The sequence below is a fragment of the Pecten maximus genome, chromosome 6 (assembly GCF_902652985.1).
Source record: "Pecten maximus chromosome 6, xPecMax1.1, whole genome shotgun sequence".
Lineage (NCBI taxonomy): Eukaryota > Metazoa > Mollusca > Bivalvia > Pectinida > Pectinidae > Pecten > Pecten maximus.
In genome coordinates, this window is record NC_047020.1 from 22,877,919 (window position 1) to 22,895,551 (window position 17,633).

Genomic DNA, 17,633 nt, shown 5'->3' on the forward strand with positions numbered 1-17,633 from the left:
CTTTAACAGAAATGCTACAGAAGATCTATAAATGGAGACCTCCAAATTTTGGCCTTGCACAGCTCGACCTACCATTATGCATGATGTTGTCAATGGGCTCGATCATTGACATACCAACTACTCTACAGCAAACTGGAGTCTGAACAACAACAAACCAAAGAGCATTTTTACCAGGACTCCTTTAAATTCCTCGCTGATATACATGTATATATATCTATGGAAATTTTTGCCACGTGTGCCAGCTGGAGTCTTTCAAGACCAAAAAGAAAAAAAAACATTGGCATACATTATTTCTATATGGTGGTCCATATAGTTGACCACTAAATATCGACATGTTTTATCAAGTTTTTAATCTACCATCTAAATAGATACAATTTAAATGGTGACAGCTGCTTAAGCTTGTCTTTATATATAGGTATTTCTGCCTTTTCTGGCTATCTTTTTTTTTTAAATATAAGACTAGACATCCCCTATGTGTAAAGTCAATGGTGCACATATATACAAGGCAGACCAGATCATTGGACTGATGGATGTATTTTCATTTGTTTACCTTGATAATTATAATTGAACAGTCTGTTAATTTTATATAATTTTTTAGAATAATCAAGTTAATAAATAAACCTTGGTATAGTATAATTAAAATAAAAATAAAAATGATAAAAAAAAACAACAATAATATAATTTATATTAAAAGGTGGTGTGCACCACGATTGATACCTCTATCTGGTATTAGTTATAATTAGAAACTTATCAAAAGAAACTTGTATTTTATATAAGCCTCTAGATCTGTTATCACTATTGTTATGTCATAAACTGGTCTGTGAGCACAAGATACGTATACGTATATAATTACCATATATCATTTATGGTCTAAGGGGAAGTAACCCTATTCTGGAAATTTCTTTTATTTTATTAGTTTTTTAATTGCTTTGGAGAAGAATTAAATTTTGTCTATTTTCATATCATGAGTCATGTCATTATCTGCCATCAGCCATTGACATTGACATCACACTTCAGCTAGCTATTGCTATTTATCAGAAAGTTCATGATGGATCTTTCTCAAATTTCAAACGAAAGATTAATTACATATAATTCCCTTTTGGGGGTATACGTATACGTATATCCATCGATACAAAATTGGTGCCCCTTCACCCAAGGATGCTTCAGACAAAATCCTTTCATATTTTAACAGGAACAAGAAGGATTTTGAACAAGTTGCTATATTTCGACTTATATTAAGGGCCTACTCCTGGGGGCCAGACCCACATTTATACAAAATTGGTTCTTCTTCCGACTTCAGCAATGGATGCTTTAGACCAAACTTGGTCGAAATCTGTTTTGTTCTTGCTTTAATCTATCATATTGGGCCCAGCCCATACGAAAAATTTGTTCTCCTTAACCCCTAAAGGATGTTTCTGAGTATTTTTTTTCAAAACCTATTTAGTCTTTTATAGTGATCATTTAAAAGAAAACTTCATGGATGACGGATGCCATGCCATGGCATATTAGCTAGGCAAGTCCTCCTGACAAGATGAGCTAGTAAAAGGTACATTATGATCACATAATTATGAAAAATTTCAATTTTATTTTTCTTATTAAAAATTACAAGTCACTGCTACTATACTGTAGCTACAACAGTTCAACATTATTAAACTCAATTATGATGCATTTATAAGAGGTCTGTTCTTCAAATTCCAATACAAATATATCTAGACAATACATTGAAAATTGTTCTGAGAATTATTTTGCTATGTCATCAACATTGGTATTTTGCACGATCATCTCCCACAGAGATTTAATTGTCCTGTCTAATGGTTCATTTACATATATACATTGTACTATATATGTTGTCTTGATGTTAAAAGTGGAGCAGTCTGTCAGTCTTCTCAGACATCTCTTCCTCCAGTATTGGTGTCCAGCTGAAGCCCATCCATTGAGACACTTCCTTACATAAACAGGCCTCGCTGTCCAGGATACCTCCCCCTTCTCTGAGTGTGGAGGGTACAGGCATGCACACTCGGTAGTTGTAGAGAAGCTGTCCTTTCTGAATGTGAAGGTTCTGCAATTTGTCAGCTTTCATTGCTAGACACCATACTGCCTCACATGGCAAAGGAATGCCACACACAAAAGTCCGCAGGTTTCTACATTGGCTGGCGAAGTAGTAATAATCACATGGTAATGACTCCATATCATCATAAGGCGGCAGTGTGGGGTGAAGCATTGACAGATGGGCAAAAGTCTGTAAACTATTGGCATATAATGCTGCTATATTTCTCAAAACATCCCTAGATAATGCATTTGGCACTTTTCTCAATGTGATTGACTCTAAAAATGGGTTAACAGCAAAGTCACTTAATTGTACTTTGATTTGATCAAAGATGTAATGCACTTGAAGACCCCTCTTTGGTTTGATGTCACACCACTGTATTGGTGTTTTACCACTTGTCCATCTCTCCGTGTTCTGGTCTCGCACCAGGTACACCTGTTGGAGATTTTGTTGGACCAGATCCTGTATAATGTCTGTACTGATGCTACTTTGCTCAGTTTTCAGTGTATGTAGACTGTTGAATGGCCGTAACCCTTTGACAGGTCTCTGACAATAACTGTGCAGTGTAAACTCCAGCACATTAACTCGCTCACACATAGACACCTCTTGCATCACCTCGAAGAATTTACAGTTCTTAGTTTCACTATTCCTTGGACAGTCTTCCAAGTTACAAAGTTGAACATGTTTCAACGATTTTGCACACAAATTTTTCAAAGGTAATAAGTAGTCTTCCCACTTTCCTTCAAAAGTACAGAACATGAACTCATGGTAAATCCTGAGGGATTTGAGGCTTGGACAACACTGTGAAAGCTTATTGAGCAGATGAACACCATGACTGTTTTCTTGAACGTCAAATACGGACAGCGCGATTGTAATGTGTTGGAAATATTTTCCAAACTCATCAATACATCTTTCCTGCTGCTTTCCCTCATCAATAAAGGCACTATTGAAACCGTCCGGTAGTCCAATGGCCCAATTGGTGAACTCCACAAAGTTCCATGAAAAAGAGGAGTGAAGCTCACTGTACCAGCCGGGGATCACTTGTCCTGCTAGGATCCGGTCTTCCCAGTCCAGGAAGGACAGAATCCGACATCTAACCACAGAGGGCAAATTCAGAAGCTGATGGTTCCATGTTGTTATTTTGTTGAATGTTTCTGATGGATTGTCAACCTACAAAAGAGAAAATCAGTAAATAGCCGAAAATATATAATGATAAAATGACCAAAATTGGAATATTCATTGAACAGAGTACATTTGTTTCAATATCCTAGCTACTGTTCAGTCCATGCACAGGGGCATGTCTAACGTTTGTTTTATATATAAAAAAAAATAGTCAGAAATACTTATAGTCTATATATTGACATATAAAACTAGACATGCCGGCCCTGTGGTCCATGATGCCAGATGCTGAAAGATGTTGTGTTCCTAACCACAGGTCCTAGCCTCGTCTGTCAATAAATCCAATATATAATTTTAATATATACAGTAATCTTAGATGTATTGACAGACGATGCTAGGACCTGGGGACCTGTGTTCCTGACCAGTTCACAATGACGTGAGACAGTTATTGAGAGCACTCAAAAAGTGACGGTCCAGACTCTGGTAGGTGAAGAAATGTTGAAAGAATAACAAGGAAATATGAAAAAATACTAAATGAGCTTAATATTATACTCACACAGACACAGTTTTCTTGCATTCTTGAGTTTCAGAACGCACTTTACCACAAGACGGAAACGTCTCATCGTAGCTTAAATTTAGAAATATACCCGGATATGTCGTTTCATAATTATCTTTTAATTTAGGAATATGGGAATTTATTCAACGCAAGAATATTAAACCAAATGTAATATTATTTCTGATAAATGAATATTATATCGATACAACATATAACTAAATGCATTGATTCAACAACAAAATAATTATCACGGAATATTGACCCAGTTCGTTGTTTTTTTTATTATTGTTGCACGTTATTTTCGTATCGTATTATATTTTCGATCCATGTGAAATATAAGATATAAGACAGATGAAATGTTAATATGCAATCATTATTTAAGTAAAAATAATTCAAACAATTTTTAATGTAAATAATAGTTCAAATATTTTCATATTGTGAACAGTTACTTTGGATTCGAAACTAAGAAAAGCGATCATAATAAAAAAAATGGCGGCGGTGTTACAAGGACAGGTGTGTTGAAAATATTATGTTGAAGTGGCTTTGCCTGAAACAACCACTTTCATTCTTACCCAAACCTTTCAATGTCTGTATTTTGATATGCTGGTCAGTTGAGATTGATATCTGAATAGTTGCCTAATCAAAATTTTAAAATCGACGAATCCGGTATAGTCAGAGTAGACTGGCCAAAAACTTGAATAACATATCTATAGTTAGCTAGCTAGTACAGTCAGTAGTCAGGTCGGGCATATATTTATAAATGATCACTATTATAGCGAAACACCACTATAAAAGCTATTGATAGTTATACCAAACTGACGAAAAACAATATACAGTGGAACCTCTATAGTCTATAAACCGAACATGCATGGTACACCGGTATTTGTTTGATTTATAGGGGGTTCGGTTTGGAGAAGTTGATCGAAATGACCGGTCGAATTCCGGATATAATTGGTTGGATGATGTTTTGTTAGAATGTACCTAATTACAAACCGTCATGTACGTACGTTCGTTTGTTTGAATAATATGAATATTATGACAGATAATCAATGTACATATTAATTGCAGATTATATACCAAAGGCAAATGACAATAACTGTAGTTTTAAACAGTATTTGTACATGAACAACTGCACATTACAATCGACCTACATTTTGTTACATCCGGCGAAGCTTCCTCATGTTGATGGGACCGATACAGAATATTTTACACATCAAATAATATGAAAGGGTGTGAAGATTTTTTGTTTCAATATTAATTACAATTGATCAGTTGATACTAGTCCTATTTCCGACATTGCAATTGGTATTGTCTTAAAAAACATCACAGGCTTCATTTACGACCATGCAAAAACGACCCCCTTTGGGCCTCATTTAAATTGGATGCGAAACTCGGGCTTCTAGCTCTAATTATATGTATACTTGCATTGAGAAGATAAACAAACCGATGCGCTTCAATGATTGTTTCATAATTGTCGTGTTGATTATACACTAGGCCTACCATCATAATGCCCCCTCGGGGTATATATCGGATACCTGTGCAAATCACCTACATGTATATGTACGTTCCGAGACACAATTAGGCTTCACACAAAACCTGTCACAGGTGTTATTTCATGGTTGACTGGCGTGACCTCATGTCATGACCAACATCTGAAAATTTTCAACTTTCTGGGGGATGTTCATAAACAACATTCAAATTTTTTTCTGCAAACAGCAGTTTTAATACAGGTTAGACGATATACAGGATTGGAGAAGAATATTGGACCGTTTTAGCTTTGCATTTAGTTTGATTGACATAGCTTATACTTGTGTTAGGACTTTTTTTAAGAAATTATACAAAATATTTATTTTATTTTTCACATAAATTCACCGTACATATCAAAATGAAAGAAGATTTACTGGATCAGGCATAGTTGGCAAGCTTGTGGGCAGGATCGGACCTTTTAAATATAAATTATATATTTGCTTTGATTATTCTTTTAAATGGTCATATTTAACGTTTTTGCCCAATTTTAACAAAAGTATACAAAATATTGCCTTTTTTCACAAAAATGTACTGGGTCACGCAGGACTTAAAGATAATTTACAGGTTTGAACAGAATTGGACAGCTTATGACCAGGATTGGACCTTAAAATTATGTTTTTAGTTTTATTACAAATGTTCATATTTAACACATACCCCAGGTAATAGTTTCATTTTAAATTCAAAACAAAAGCAATTATTAGCCCAATTTCCTGAATTAATTTCGATCAAAGCTGCTTTCAGTATGTTTTAATGTTGTTTATAAACATCCCTTGTAAGTTTCAAGTGACACACTTTTGCATGCCTGCAGTGTTTTAGCCCACCATCATCAGATGGTGGGCTATTCAAATCGCCTTGCATCCGTGGTAGTCTGTCCGTCCGTAAACAATTCTTGTTATCGCTATTTCCCAGAAAATACTGAAGGGATCATTACAAAATTTCACATGCACCTTCCTCTTGGTCCCTAGTTGTGCATATTCGATTTTGAGAGCGATCAGAATCAACATGGCGGACAGGTGCCCATCTTGGATTTTGACATTTGAAGATTGTTATCGCTAAATCTCAGAAAGCACTGAAGGGATCTTTCTCAAATTTCACATACAGGTTTCCCTTGGTCCCTAGTTGTGCATATTAAATTTTGAAGCAATCGGAAAAGAACATGGCGACAGGCTGCCATCTCGGATTTTGACATTTGAAGTTTCTCATGGCTAGATCTCAGAAAGTACTGAAGGGATCTTTCTCAAATTGCACATGCTGGTTCCTCTTGATCCGTAGTTGTGCATATCCCATTTTAGGACCGATTGGAAAACAACATGGCTGACAGGCAGCCATCTTGGATTTTGACAATTGAAGTTTGTTATCGCTATTTCTAAGAGAGTACTGAAGGGATCTTTCTCAAATTTCATATGTAGGTTCCCCTTGGTCCCAAGTTGTGTATATTTCATTTTGGGATTGATCAGTAAACAACATGGTCGACAGGCGGCCATCTTGGATTTTGACCATTGATGTTTGTTATCGCTATTTCTCAAAAAGGCCGGATCTTTCTCAAATTTCATATGTAGGTTCCCCTTGGTCCCTTGTATTGCATTTTGGGACCAATATGAAAACAACATGGCCGACAGACAGCCATTATTGCTAAATTTCAAATTTCATATATAGGTTCCCCTTGTTTGAAAAGTACTGAAGGGGTGTTTCTCAATTTACACAGATTAGTAATATAAGAGGAAGGGAAAAATAGAGAGGTCAATCTGACATGGAACCTATATATATAAAGATCATTCAATGGTGGGCACCAATTAAAGATCCCTCTTGGATCTCTTGTTTTTAGGTCATCTGACTTCTTCTGAAGTTCCACAAGTGAGATTCAGCTCCAACTTGCCTGAAATGATTCGAGATGGTCCTGACCTAGTGTTGTAATTTTTGGGTTGCTCAGTTATAAGCTTACCTAGCCCAAAGGGCCATGTGAGCTTATGCCATGGTGTGGAATATAGTGAGCCTGGTGTCCAACCGACGTCAACTTTTCAATTAAAACAACTTCTTCTCACTAACCAGGACTCCTAGAGTCATGATATGTAGCTGAGAGGTTCCTTGGATCAGGCCCAACAAAGTTTGTGACAAGAAATTACCTTGACCAATATTCAAGGTCACATGGGTCAAACTCCTTAATGCCTTTAAAATGACTTCATTTAGCTGACATGATCCTTGGATGAGGCCCAGCTAAGTAAGCAAAAAGAAATGACCTAGACACATATCTAAGGTCATGTGGATCAAATTCCTTAAAATCTTTAAATGACTTCATCTCGCTAACCAAGAGACCTATTTATTGTAATGATATTTTTCCAGTAGGTCTCTTGCATGAAGCAATGACCCTGACCTATATTCAAGGTCACAAGGGTCAAATTCATTAAAACAATTTCTGGTTAACCAAAAGCCAAGAATCATGATAATTGGCTGGTAGGTTCCTATGATAGAGCCCCCCAAAATTTGCATAACGAATGACCTTGAACTATACATATTCACGGTCACAGATTTCAATTTGTTAAAAACATAATAAGGAGTTCTTATGATTACCTATATAGCTATAGCTGGCTAATTATATATATATAATTGCCTTGAATGAATATCTCTTGACTGAATGAAAGGCAGAGAATCATCAAACAAGTACCAATACCAGGTGGACTACAGGCCCATAGGACCTCTTGCCCAAGATGGTGCAATGGGCAACATATAATATTGCACAATCCCCATTGTTGTCTACCACTTATACTGCTACTGATCATGAGTACGATAGGACAAGGATCTGTTTTAAGTCAGATGACATTGAATTTGGCCCTTCCACTTCTTGTTATCCAAAAAATATTTTTGGCAGGTATATGTATGTATCTCCATAATAAATTAACATGTGCCCAACTTGCTACAGTCTACACATATATGTGATCATGATGAACTCCATTGGAAAGTTGAGACAGTCTTAATTTTGCGAGACTTCTTTGTATTTTATGATTTTATTGAAAACCGTACCTCTTTTTCTCAATATAAACAAGTTATGTTTGAACAGTTTTAATTTTTTTGACAAATATCTTGGATTTTGGCCTTCAGAAAAATGGTGAATTTGGATGCTGCAAATCGGTAAAAATAAAAACATTGATCTTCACATTGTCTCCAACAGAGTTAGGAACTCTCTCAGAAAGTCAAGACAGTTTTGCAAAATCCCAGGAGCTAGCAACGATTATATGGCATAAGAATCAACATAATATACATAAGAGAGCAAACACAGTGTTTTGTGCTCCTACGTTATATTTTTAGCCCACCATCATCAGATGGTGGGCTATTCAAATCGCCCTGCGTCCGTGGTCCGTCGTCCGTCCCTCCGTCCGTCCGTCCGTAAACAATTCTTGTTATCGCTAATCCTCAGAAAGTACTGAAGGGATCTTTCTCAAATTTCATATGTGGGTTCCCCTTGGTGCCTAGTTATGCATATTGCATTTTGAGACCAATCTGAAAACAACATGGCCGACAGGCAGCCATCTTGGATTTTGATAATTGAAGTTTGTTATCGCTATTTCTGAGAAAGTACTGAAAGGATCTTTCTCAAATTTCATATCTAGGTTACCCTTAGTGCCTAGTTATGCATATTGCATTTTGAGACAAATCGGAAAACAACATGGCCGACAGGCAGCCATCTTGTATTTTGACAATTGAAGTTTGTTATCGCTATTTCTCAGAAAGTACTGAAGGGATCTTTCTCAAATTTCATATATAGGTTCCCCTTGGTGCCTAGTTATGCATATTACATTTTGAGACCTATCGGAAAACAGCATGGCCGACAGGCAGCCACCTTAGATTTTGACAATTGAAGTTTGTTATCGCTATTTCTCAGAAAGTAATGAAGGGATCTTTCTCAAATTTCTTTCTCAAATTTCATTTGTAGGTTGCCCTCTGTGCCTAGTTATGCATATCGGATTTTGAGACCAGTCAGAAAACAACATGGCCGACAGACAGCCATTATCGCTAAATCTTAAATTTTATATATAGGTTCGCCTTGTTTGAAAAGTACTAGAGGGCTGTTTCTGAATTTACACAGATTAGTAAGACTTAGAGGAAGGGAAAAGTAGAGAAAAGATCAATCTGACATGGAACCTATAAAGATCATTCAATGGTGGGCGCCAAGATCCCTCTGGTATATTTATTCTAATATGCCATATATACAATGTAATTAATCATTGCTAGCCCGTGATTTTGCGAGATTTCTTTGTATTTTACAATTGAGCTTTTGGTATACATGTACTTTATGTAAAATATGTACTACATTTTACTGGAGACCTTTGCCTTTTTGCCTATAATTAACAGTTTATGTTTGGACAGTGGACAGTTTTAATTTTTTTGAAAAATTTCTTGGATTTTACAAAGATGAACTTTAATTTCAGATGCTGCAAAATCGGTGAAAAACAGCAAAAAAACAAAAGTTCTTAATTATTATGTTGTGATGGTTTTCTATAAAACAAAATCTGAATATTGTAATATTTTATAAAGGAATAAATTGTTTTTTTTGTTGTTGTTTATTTTGGGGGGTGGGGGGGCAGGGGTACATTTTGGGTGAAATATAGGCCCCTTCACCTACTGAAATTTTGTTATATTTTCCCAATCAGAAATTGTTTTAAGTGTTCATGTGTACATCAGTTTGTATGAAGAAATGTTTATCAGAATGTACTGGTAATAATGAAACTACCAGTAGTTTCTATTCATCAAAGCTAAATTAAACATAGGATATGTGGTAGCAAATTAGCAATAAGCAAAAGGTACCACTGTATTTTCCCCAAATGGATAAGGTAGAGGCCCTGTAAATTTAGGGTAAGCTCACACATTCAGTCAGAAAAATACAAAGAAGTCTTATCAAATCAAGACTTTCCAAGGGAATTCCTATTGGTCAAACAGTAAGGATTCAGTTTAGCTTGTCCATAATGGACATTATCTGAGCAAAATAATAAGATAAATATGAATATCACTGTGATTTAAGATTCCTATAATGATGCAATGATGTTATTCTTTTTGGCAGACATGGTGTCTACTGAGGGCGCTAACACGAACAAGTTGTGCTTCTCTACGGTGTAAATCTACCATCAGCAAAAAGCTGTGGGAGGAGAGAGAGAAGGACACAACCTGGGCGGAGCCATTACTTGAATGGCCAAAGGAGCAACTTGAAATAAGGAAACAGGAGCCATCCCCATTACACATGGTAGTTAGGATCCATAATCTTAAGGGCAGACCGAAAAAAGAAAAAGAGATGGCCAAGATTCTTGGAATTGGGGAAGGTACAAAGGTCAGTATCCATTTTGTTTCTTTAAATCCAATATTGCTTTCATATGGAAAATGTTAAGTCTAGAAATTGTCTCTAGATAAGAAATGTTGATGAAACCTGGACCTGAATCTTTAAAGAGGAATGACCTTGATGAAGAAGACCCCTAGTCCTCTGTTTCTTGTCAAATTGATATCCGCTACAGAAATCCAGGAAAGAGATTACTGTATATTTATTATCAATAATTTACTGAGTATGTATGATAAATGTTATCAATATTTTACTTTTCTAACTTTTGTCAACCTTTTCGATATGACTCTTGTATTTAAAAAAAAAGTTGAAAAAACATCAGAAGATTTGGAATAGGAATTATTGAGCATTTGTTCTCGTTATCTATTGAATATTTATTTTACAGTTTATTCAATCTATGAAAATATTATTGAACATTATGATATATGGTATAGATATTGTTGAGTGCTGGTTTAGTATATATATTACAACTTTTAACATGCCATATATATTAAATAATTTAGGAAATACAGATGGAAATAAAATACTGTACTCAAAAAAAAAATATCTAAAAAAAAATCCACATACAATGTACTATACAATCATCTGCTTAATGAATTTTGCAGAGGCTGCAAAAGGTCCTGCTGAAGAACATCCCTACCATCAATGAGCAGCTGAGAATTGTACAGCATCTAGTGAAGATTGTTCCTGTCACATTCCCCTATGGTCTTCCAGAGAGTGAAGAAGACTGGGAATACTGTTACTTACGAGACAATGGCGAGTTTGTTGTGCGTCGGAAGATACCAAATATGGAAGAGAGTCTTCCAGAGGATGTAGAAACCACAGCAGACAAAGAGCCCTCAATTTGGGAAATGGACATTGAAACAGTTAAAAAACAAAATCAAAAGAAATTATTAAACTATGATGTTAATTCAGAATTTTTCAAACCTCAGTATGTATATAAAAACAATACTGACGGTAAAGAACATCGATATTTCGGAGATAAGAGATTCAATGGGAAGGGAAGAACATGGTACTGAACTTTGGATGTTGGGTTTTTGCTTATAGAAGTTTTGTAAATTAAATTGTAATATTGTAATCATCAATGTCTTTGTTTTCTCCTTGGTTTTGTCAATATTTCTGTTTACACTTAACTATCCAAATTGTATCTTCCTACCGGTATGTATTTTCTTGGTTGGAGTCGAGGTATTGTTTTACTTCCACCCCTGTATATTTAAGATTAATAGAATCTTGAATGTGAGGACTTCTCCCTGGACAGATACCCTGGTATCTTTTGTGTAAGAGTTTTGATATCTGATCGGTATGAGTCTCGTTGAGTGCTGGCCTGGCCAGAGATAACATTTTCCATATATAACAGATCCATATTTGATTATTTAGTCTGGGCTAAAAATACAGGTAACATATCATGATCACGTGACCCCCCAGTGATTCCCACAGTACCAAAATAGATCGTCATGGTCCATTGACGCGCCATGCATTCTGAACGGATAATATAGTCAATCAATACCATATGAAATAAGTAAAATTGACATGTTAAACACGAATTTTACACTACCCATCCATGTATGCCTGTTGTCGACGTTGCAGTTCATTTACATTTTACTTTGAATGATACGGGGTAAATCTCTCTTTTTTTTTTCTTCATATGAATTTTTAGCTCGTCTCTTCGAAGAAGAGTGAGAGCTTATGTCGTAACTCCGGCGTTGGTTTTCCAAATGTTAAATTTTTGGTGCAAGTGTTGAAAGGCATAGTAATTTATGGTAATATGGTCCCTGTGGGGGTCAAACTATCCCCTGCCGGAGTTAAACTAAAAGATTTTTTGGAAAAAAAAACAGATTTTTGAAAATTTTTGGACTTAAAAAATTTTTGCGTTAAGTTTTTGGTGCAAGTGTTGAAAGGTATTAATACACCACTTCATAATTGTACTAGGGTGCTGATAATTGGCAATAGAGTCCCTCTGGGGTTAGTCTATCCCCTGCCAGAGTTAAACTAAAAGATTTTTTTGGGAAAAAACCAGAATTTTCAAATTTTTGGACTTAAAATATTTCTGTGTTAAGTTTTTGGTGCAAGTGTTGAAAGGTATTAATACATCACTTTATAATTGTACTAGGGTGCTGATAATTGGTAATAGACTCCCTCTTGGGTTAAACTATCCCCTGCCGGAGTTAAACTAAAATATTTTTTTGGGAAAAAAACAGAATTTTCAAATTTTTGGACTTAGAATATTTCTGCGTTAAGTTTTTGGTGCAAGTGTTAAGAGGTTTTAATACATCACTTTATAATTGTACTAGGGTGCTGATATTTGGCAATAGAGTCCCTATGGAGTAAGGCAATCCCTTCCTGGAGTAAAACTTTAGAAAAAAATTGGATTTTTTCTTTTTAAATCTGTGTTTTTTTGTATTTGTTTTTAAATCTTTGGACTTTGTGTTAAGTTTATATTGTGAGTGTTGAAAGGCATTGTAATACATGGTATTAGGTTCCCTGTGGGGGTTAAACTATCCCTTGCCGGAGTTAAACTGAAATATTTTTTTGGGGAAAAAAAACATTTAAAAAAAAAAAAGGTGCAAATGTTGAAAGCTATTTAACACATCACTTTATGATTGTACTAGGGTGCTGATATTTGGTAAAAGAGTCCCTATGGAGTTACACTATCCCTTCTTGGGGTGAAACTGAAAATAAAACAATGTGAAAATGCTCACAATAGACAATTTATACCGATCCACATTTTTCAAGGGAGACAACTCTCATCAGGATAATATTTTGTCAAAAAATTGAAGAAATATGTCCAAAAGCAATTACATTTGTATTTAATATATTCATTTAATCTACAACAGCATAGCTTGTCTCCTGAATGTTTGTCAATAAATAATTTATATATATATAAATTTGTATGGCTTTGAAAATTGCATCAATTCACAAAGCATAATCTGATCAAGTAAACAATATAAATATTATTAATGCAATTTGCGAAACCATTCCAATTAATATATTTTAATTGTTTATTGACAAACATTTGCGAGACGAGCTATGCTGTTCTCCAACAGCTCTTGTTTTTATCTCAACCATTTTTATCTTTATATTAAATATGCATGTAACGTTACAAATAGCTTTCAAATACGATCAAGAAAAATTAAATGGTATTAAGAAACATAACAAAATATGAAAAAAATACATCTTGATGATTCGAACTCCAAACCTTTCTGTTGCTAAGCAATGGTTCTACCATATGAGCTATGCAGACTTATGGCAAGTTGAAGTTTATGTTATCAGTTACAGTCAGTCTAGTTACTGCTAAATTAAAATATTTTGTCAACTACGTTTTTTTACAATTTTTCGATACCAGCGTATCAGAGGACCACTTTTTAGCTCACCTGGACCGAAGTTGAGCTTATGTCATGGCGCGGCGTCCGTCCGTCCGTCAACTTTTGCTTCAAATCGCTACTAGTCAAAAAGTTCTTATTGGATTTTTACCAAATTTGGTCAGAAACATCCTTGGCGGAAGGGGATCAGAATTTGCATAAATGGTGGCTCTGACCCCCCAGGGGCTGGAGGGGCGGGCCCAATAGGGTAAATAGAGGCAATTCCTTTAAATCGCTTCTAGTCATAAAGTTATGAATGGATTTTAACCCAATTTGGTCAGAGACATCCTTGGGGGAAGGGGAACAGATTTTGCATAAATGGTGGCTCTGACCCCAAAGGGGCCAAAAGGGCAGGGCCCAATAGGGGAAATAGAGGTAATTCCTTTAAATCGGTACTAGTCATAAAGTTATGAATGGATTTGAACCCAATTTGGTCAGAAACATCCTTGGGGGAATGGGAACAGATTTTGCATAATTGGTGACTCTGACCCCCGAGGGGCCAAAAGGGTGGGGCCCAATAGGGGAAATAGAGGTAATTCCTTTAAATCGCTACTAGTCATAAAGTGATGAATATTGTATTCAAAAACTCAGTTTTTAACATTTTTTTTTTAATTTTGGAAACGGCCACCTTTAGGTCGAAACAGGCCATTATGTGCCATACCTCTTTGACTGGAAGCATCTGTAAGCAGTTGGGATTAAAAAATGGACGAGGCCAAAAAAATTGAATTTTGCCTATGAAAAAATATAGAATTTTGCCTATGCAAAAATAAAATATTGCCTAGATTTAATTATGACATCATTCCTGTGCCATATATTTCTTGCACCCCCCATGGCATGATCGTAAGAGGCGACTAAATTTGGGATCTTATATTTTCTCTTCTCTTCTTTCTAAACAACTTTCTTCTTCCTAATGTCTCCTTTGACAAAGCCTCACTTTTGGTCTTCAGTTGAGCGTTCGCCCCTATGAGGAAGACTTTGGGTTCTGTCCCCTGGCCGAGACATACCAGAGTCATGAAAAATGGTAGTCACTACTCCTGCTTAGCGCTCAGCATTGTATGGAGTGGGACGACTGGTTTGCTCGTTGTCAGTATAATGTGACCGGGTGAGGTGTCCTGCTGGGTGTCTGGCAGAATGCTTCAGTGAGGTAGCACTATAAATCGGCACTTAATACGAACATATCCTTTAAGGACATATGCTTCAATTTGCAAGGTCTTGGTTGAGGGCAGTTTCTATATATTTACAGGAAGATGATATCTGATCATCAACTGCTAAAAATAGGAAGACGAGTACAATACGTTAGATCTGTTTACGGTAAACTAAGTATGATAATAGGGAACTCCAGTTTGTTTAGTGCCCGTGCCAGAAAGAGAATCTGAAATCAATACTTGTTGCCTATCAGATAAGTATCATGATTAATTCGTTAAAAAGGACGGAACGTATGAGGTAGTAAAATCCATCCATATTCTCTATAATACACAAGTTATTGGATCATAAAACTGACCAATGCACGCTATCGCGATGTGTTAGTAAACACATCACCAAATGCTCTCTGATGGCTAGTATCTCTGTGTACATGTGTTACTATCAAATAAAAAATACACATCCATATAGTATTTGGATAATAAAATAGGTTTGGTTTTTCAGATTGTTAAGTTTTGGAAAAGAAACACCATCATAGAAAATTATATCTTTAATTATAAAAAAAAATGCAATTGTTTGATAAACTGAATATCACACTGAGGCCTATAGGTCATGTTACACTCCATACATTTTGTTCATATTGCCAAATTTGTCCTACGCAAATACTCGGGGTTTGAATACATAATTCTTTTGTCATGGTAGACTACATCTTCGCTAGCCAAGACTTCTGATTACGTTTCGTGGAGTGAAACGTAATCAGAAGCCTTGGCTAACGAAGATGGGTAGACTAGTGTCACATTATCAAAAGATTCCACAAAGTGGGTATTGACGTAATTGACATAGTCCTTGGAATTTTGCATAACTGGAGGTTTTTATTTCCTTGTAAGTATCCTCGCGGCATCTTCTGTTGTAATTTTTAGTTTTTAACACTCATAATTTTAGTCAGTTCACTGTGATGCCCTTTGCAAAGTTCACAAAAATCTTATCCAGAAAGATTGCAAATTTCGCTGTAATCATTTCATTTTCCGAAATTCGGCTCGCGCATACGCTCGCATTACCACTAAATTTCTCTTTTCAAATTACTGGATGCGCGCCTGGTCTTAGTAACAATGAGTTCTTATAGAGCCAGTCTTGTGTATGTATTTTAGCGGGACGTGTAGCGATTTCCTTCATTGGTGATTCCTCTCGCAGCATGCCGAGTGTCATTAGAATTTTGCACGTCTGGTTGGTCCTCTCTTATATATTTATTAACAGATGTGTTTCTTTCATGATCATGTATACAGACTGCAATGACATTATCTTTGAAATATTTATATATCTGTCACCTAACAGTTCATGTCTAAATTGATCAGCATCCTTATTAATTGTTGCAGCTCCTAACACCGTGTGTGTAATGCTGCCAAGGGCCAAAACATCTGACTGGGCTACATTTCGCCTCCACCAAAGTTGAGCATCTGTTATGGTGTCGATTCCTGAACATTCCTTCCCATTTGCCTCACATTGTATTTTTCACTTCCTCCTCTAAAAAACATTCTTTATAAACGTTTTAGCTAAGTTTTCTGTGATTTCACAAACTGTTTCATGAAGTCCGTCAACATATTACTCGGCACAGACATCGATTTTTGCAGCTTCATATTGCAATTGGCTGTATCTTATTCCCGTGTATCACTGCATGGACTAAGCGTATGTTTGACAACAGTTTACCTCCTACAATATTAGGAGAGATGTCACAGTTTTCTGTGTGTCACATTTCACTGTGTGTCCAGCTGAACATTGGTATGTTACTTCCCCAGCATTGTTAATTTTCTGATGTCGGCGTCGCAATAGCTATACTGGTTTATGGGCTTGTAAGTAGAAAACAAACACTCCATTCAACAAATAATGTTTTTGACATCAGAAACCTTTTCTCCAGTGATAAGTTTGATTCAGTCCATTTTGTTAAATAACATCATCTACATAGTATTTGATAGTTCCAGATATCTTCCGGTTTTCATTACTTTTTCGTCTTTCATTTCTTTCTTTCAGATTTCCTCTTCTTTCTTCGATACGCTCTCCTGTCTTTTGACATCTCTTATACGTTTCATATTTTTATCATAGCATCTTCTAAATATCTTAACTGATTTGAACTTAGTGTAATAACGTTTTTTGAATAAATTGGTGAAATGGGTGGGAAAGTACAGAATGGACTGTTTTAAATGTAAGGGAGGTCAGGATGATACATGTCCTCTGTTTATGTATATATTTGAACAGCTATGGATTTTTTAATCATTCGATTTTTTCTTCTTATAAGTCTAAGATTATTGTCTGCAATAGATCTTTCTGACTTCTAACAAATAATCGTTTTGAATAGGAAAGATATTCAAATGTTAATCTTTCATTCCCTTTCAATAAATGGAACAGCTCAATGAAAAATTTAACCTTTTAATATATAAAAGGTTAGTTACCAATATTGGCATCACTCTAGGGATTACAAGTCTAGCTTTCATCTAAATCTCATTACCAATATCCTAAATGGAAAGGAGAGAGGTGATCCTGAACCTGACAAGGAAACAACTAAGTAAT

The 17,633-nt window shown here is 35.7% G+C and overlaps 2 protein-coding genes across 2 annotated transcripts; one reads left to right on the forward strand and one right to left on the reverse strand.

The window, feature by feature from the left end:
* Positions 1-1,562: 1,562 nt before the first annotated feature.
* Positions 1,563-3,816, reverse strand: LOC117329266. Its single transcript, XM_033887128.1, has 2 exons — positions 3,723-3,816; positions 1,563-3,217 (listed from the first exon to the last, which is right to left on the reverse strand). Exons 1-2 carry the CDS (start codon positions 3,741-3,743, stop codon positions 1,859-1,861), a joined length of 1,380 nt encoding a protein of 459 aa, XP_033743019.1. The 5' UTR covers positions 3,744-3,816; the 3' UTR covers positions 1,563-1,858.
* Positions 3,817-4,189: 373 nt separating this feature from the next.
* Positions 4,190-11,653, forward strand: LOC117329272. Its single transcript, XM_033887134.1, has 3 exons — positions 4,190-4,235; positions 10,303-10,566; positions 11,178-11,653. Exons 1-3 carry the CDS (start codon positions 4,212-4,214, stop codon positions 11,589-11,591), a joined length of 702 nt encoding a protein of 233 aa, XP_033743025.1. The 5' UTR covers positions 4,190-4,211; the 3' UTR covers positions 11,592-11,653.
* The last annotated feature ends 5,980 nt before the right edge of the window (positions 11,654-17,633 follow it).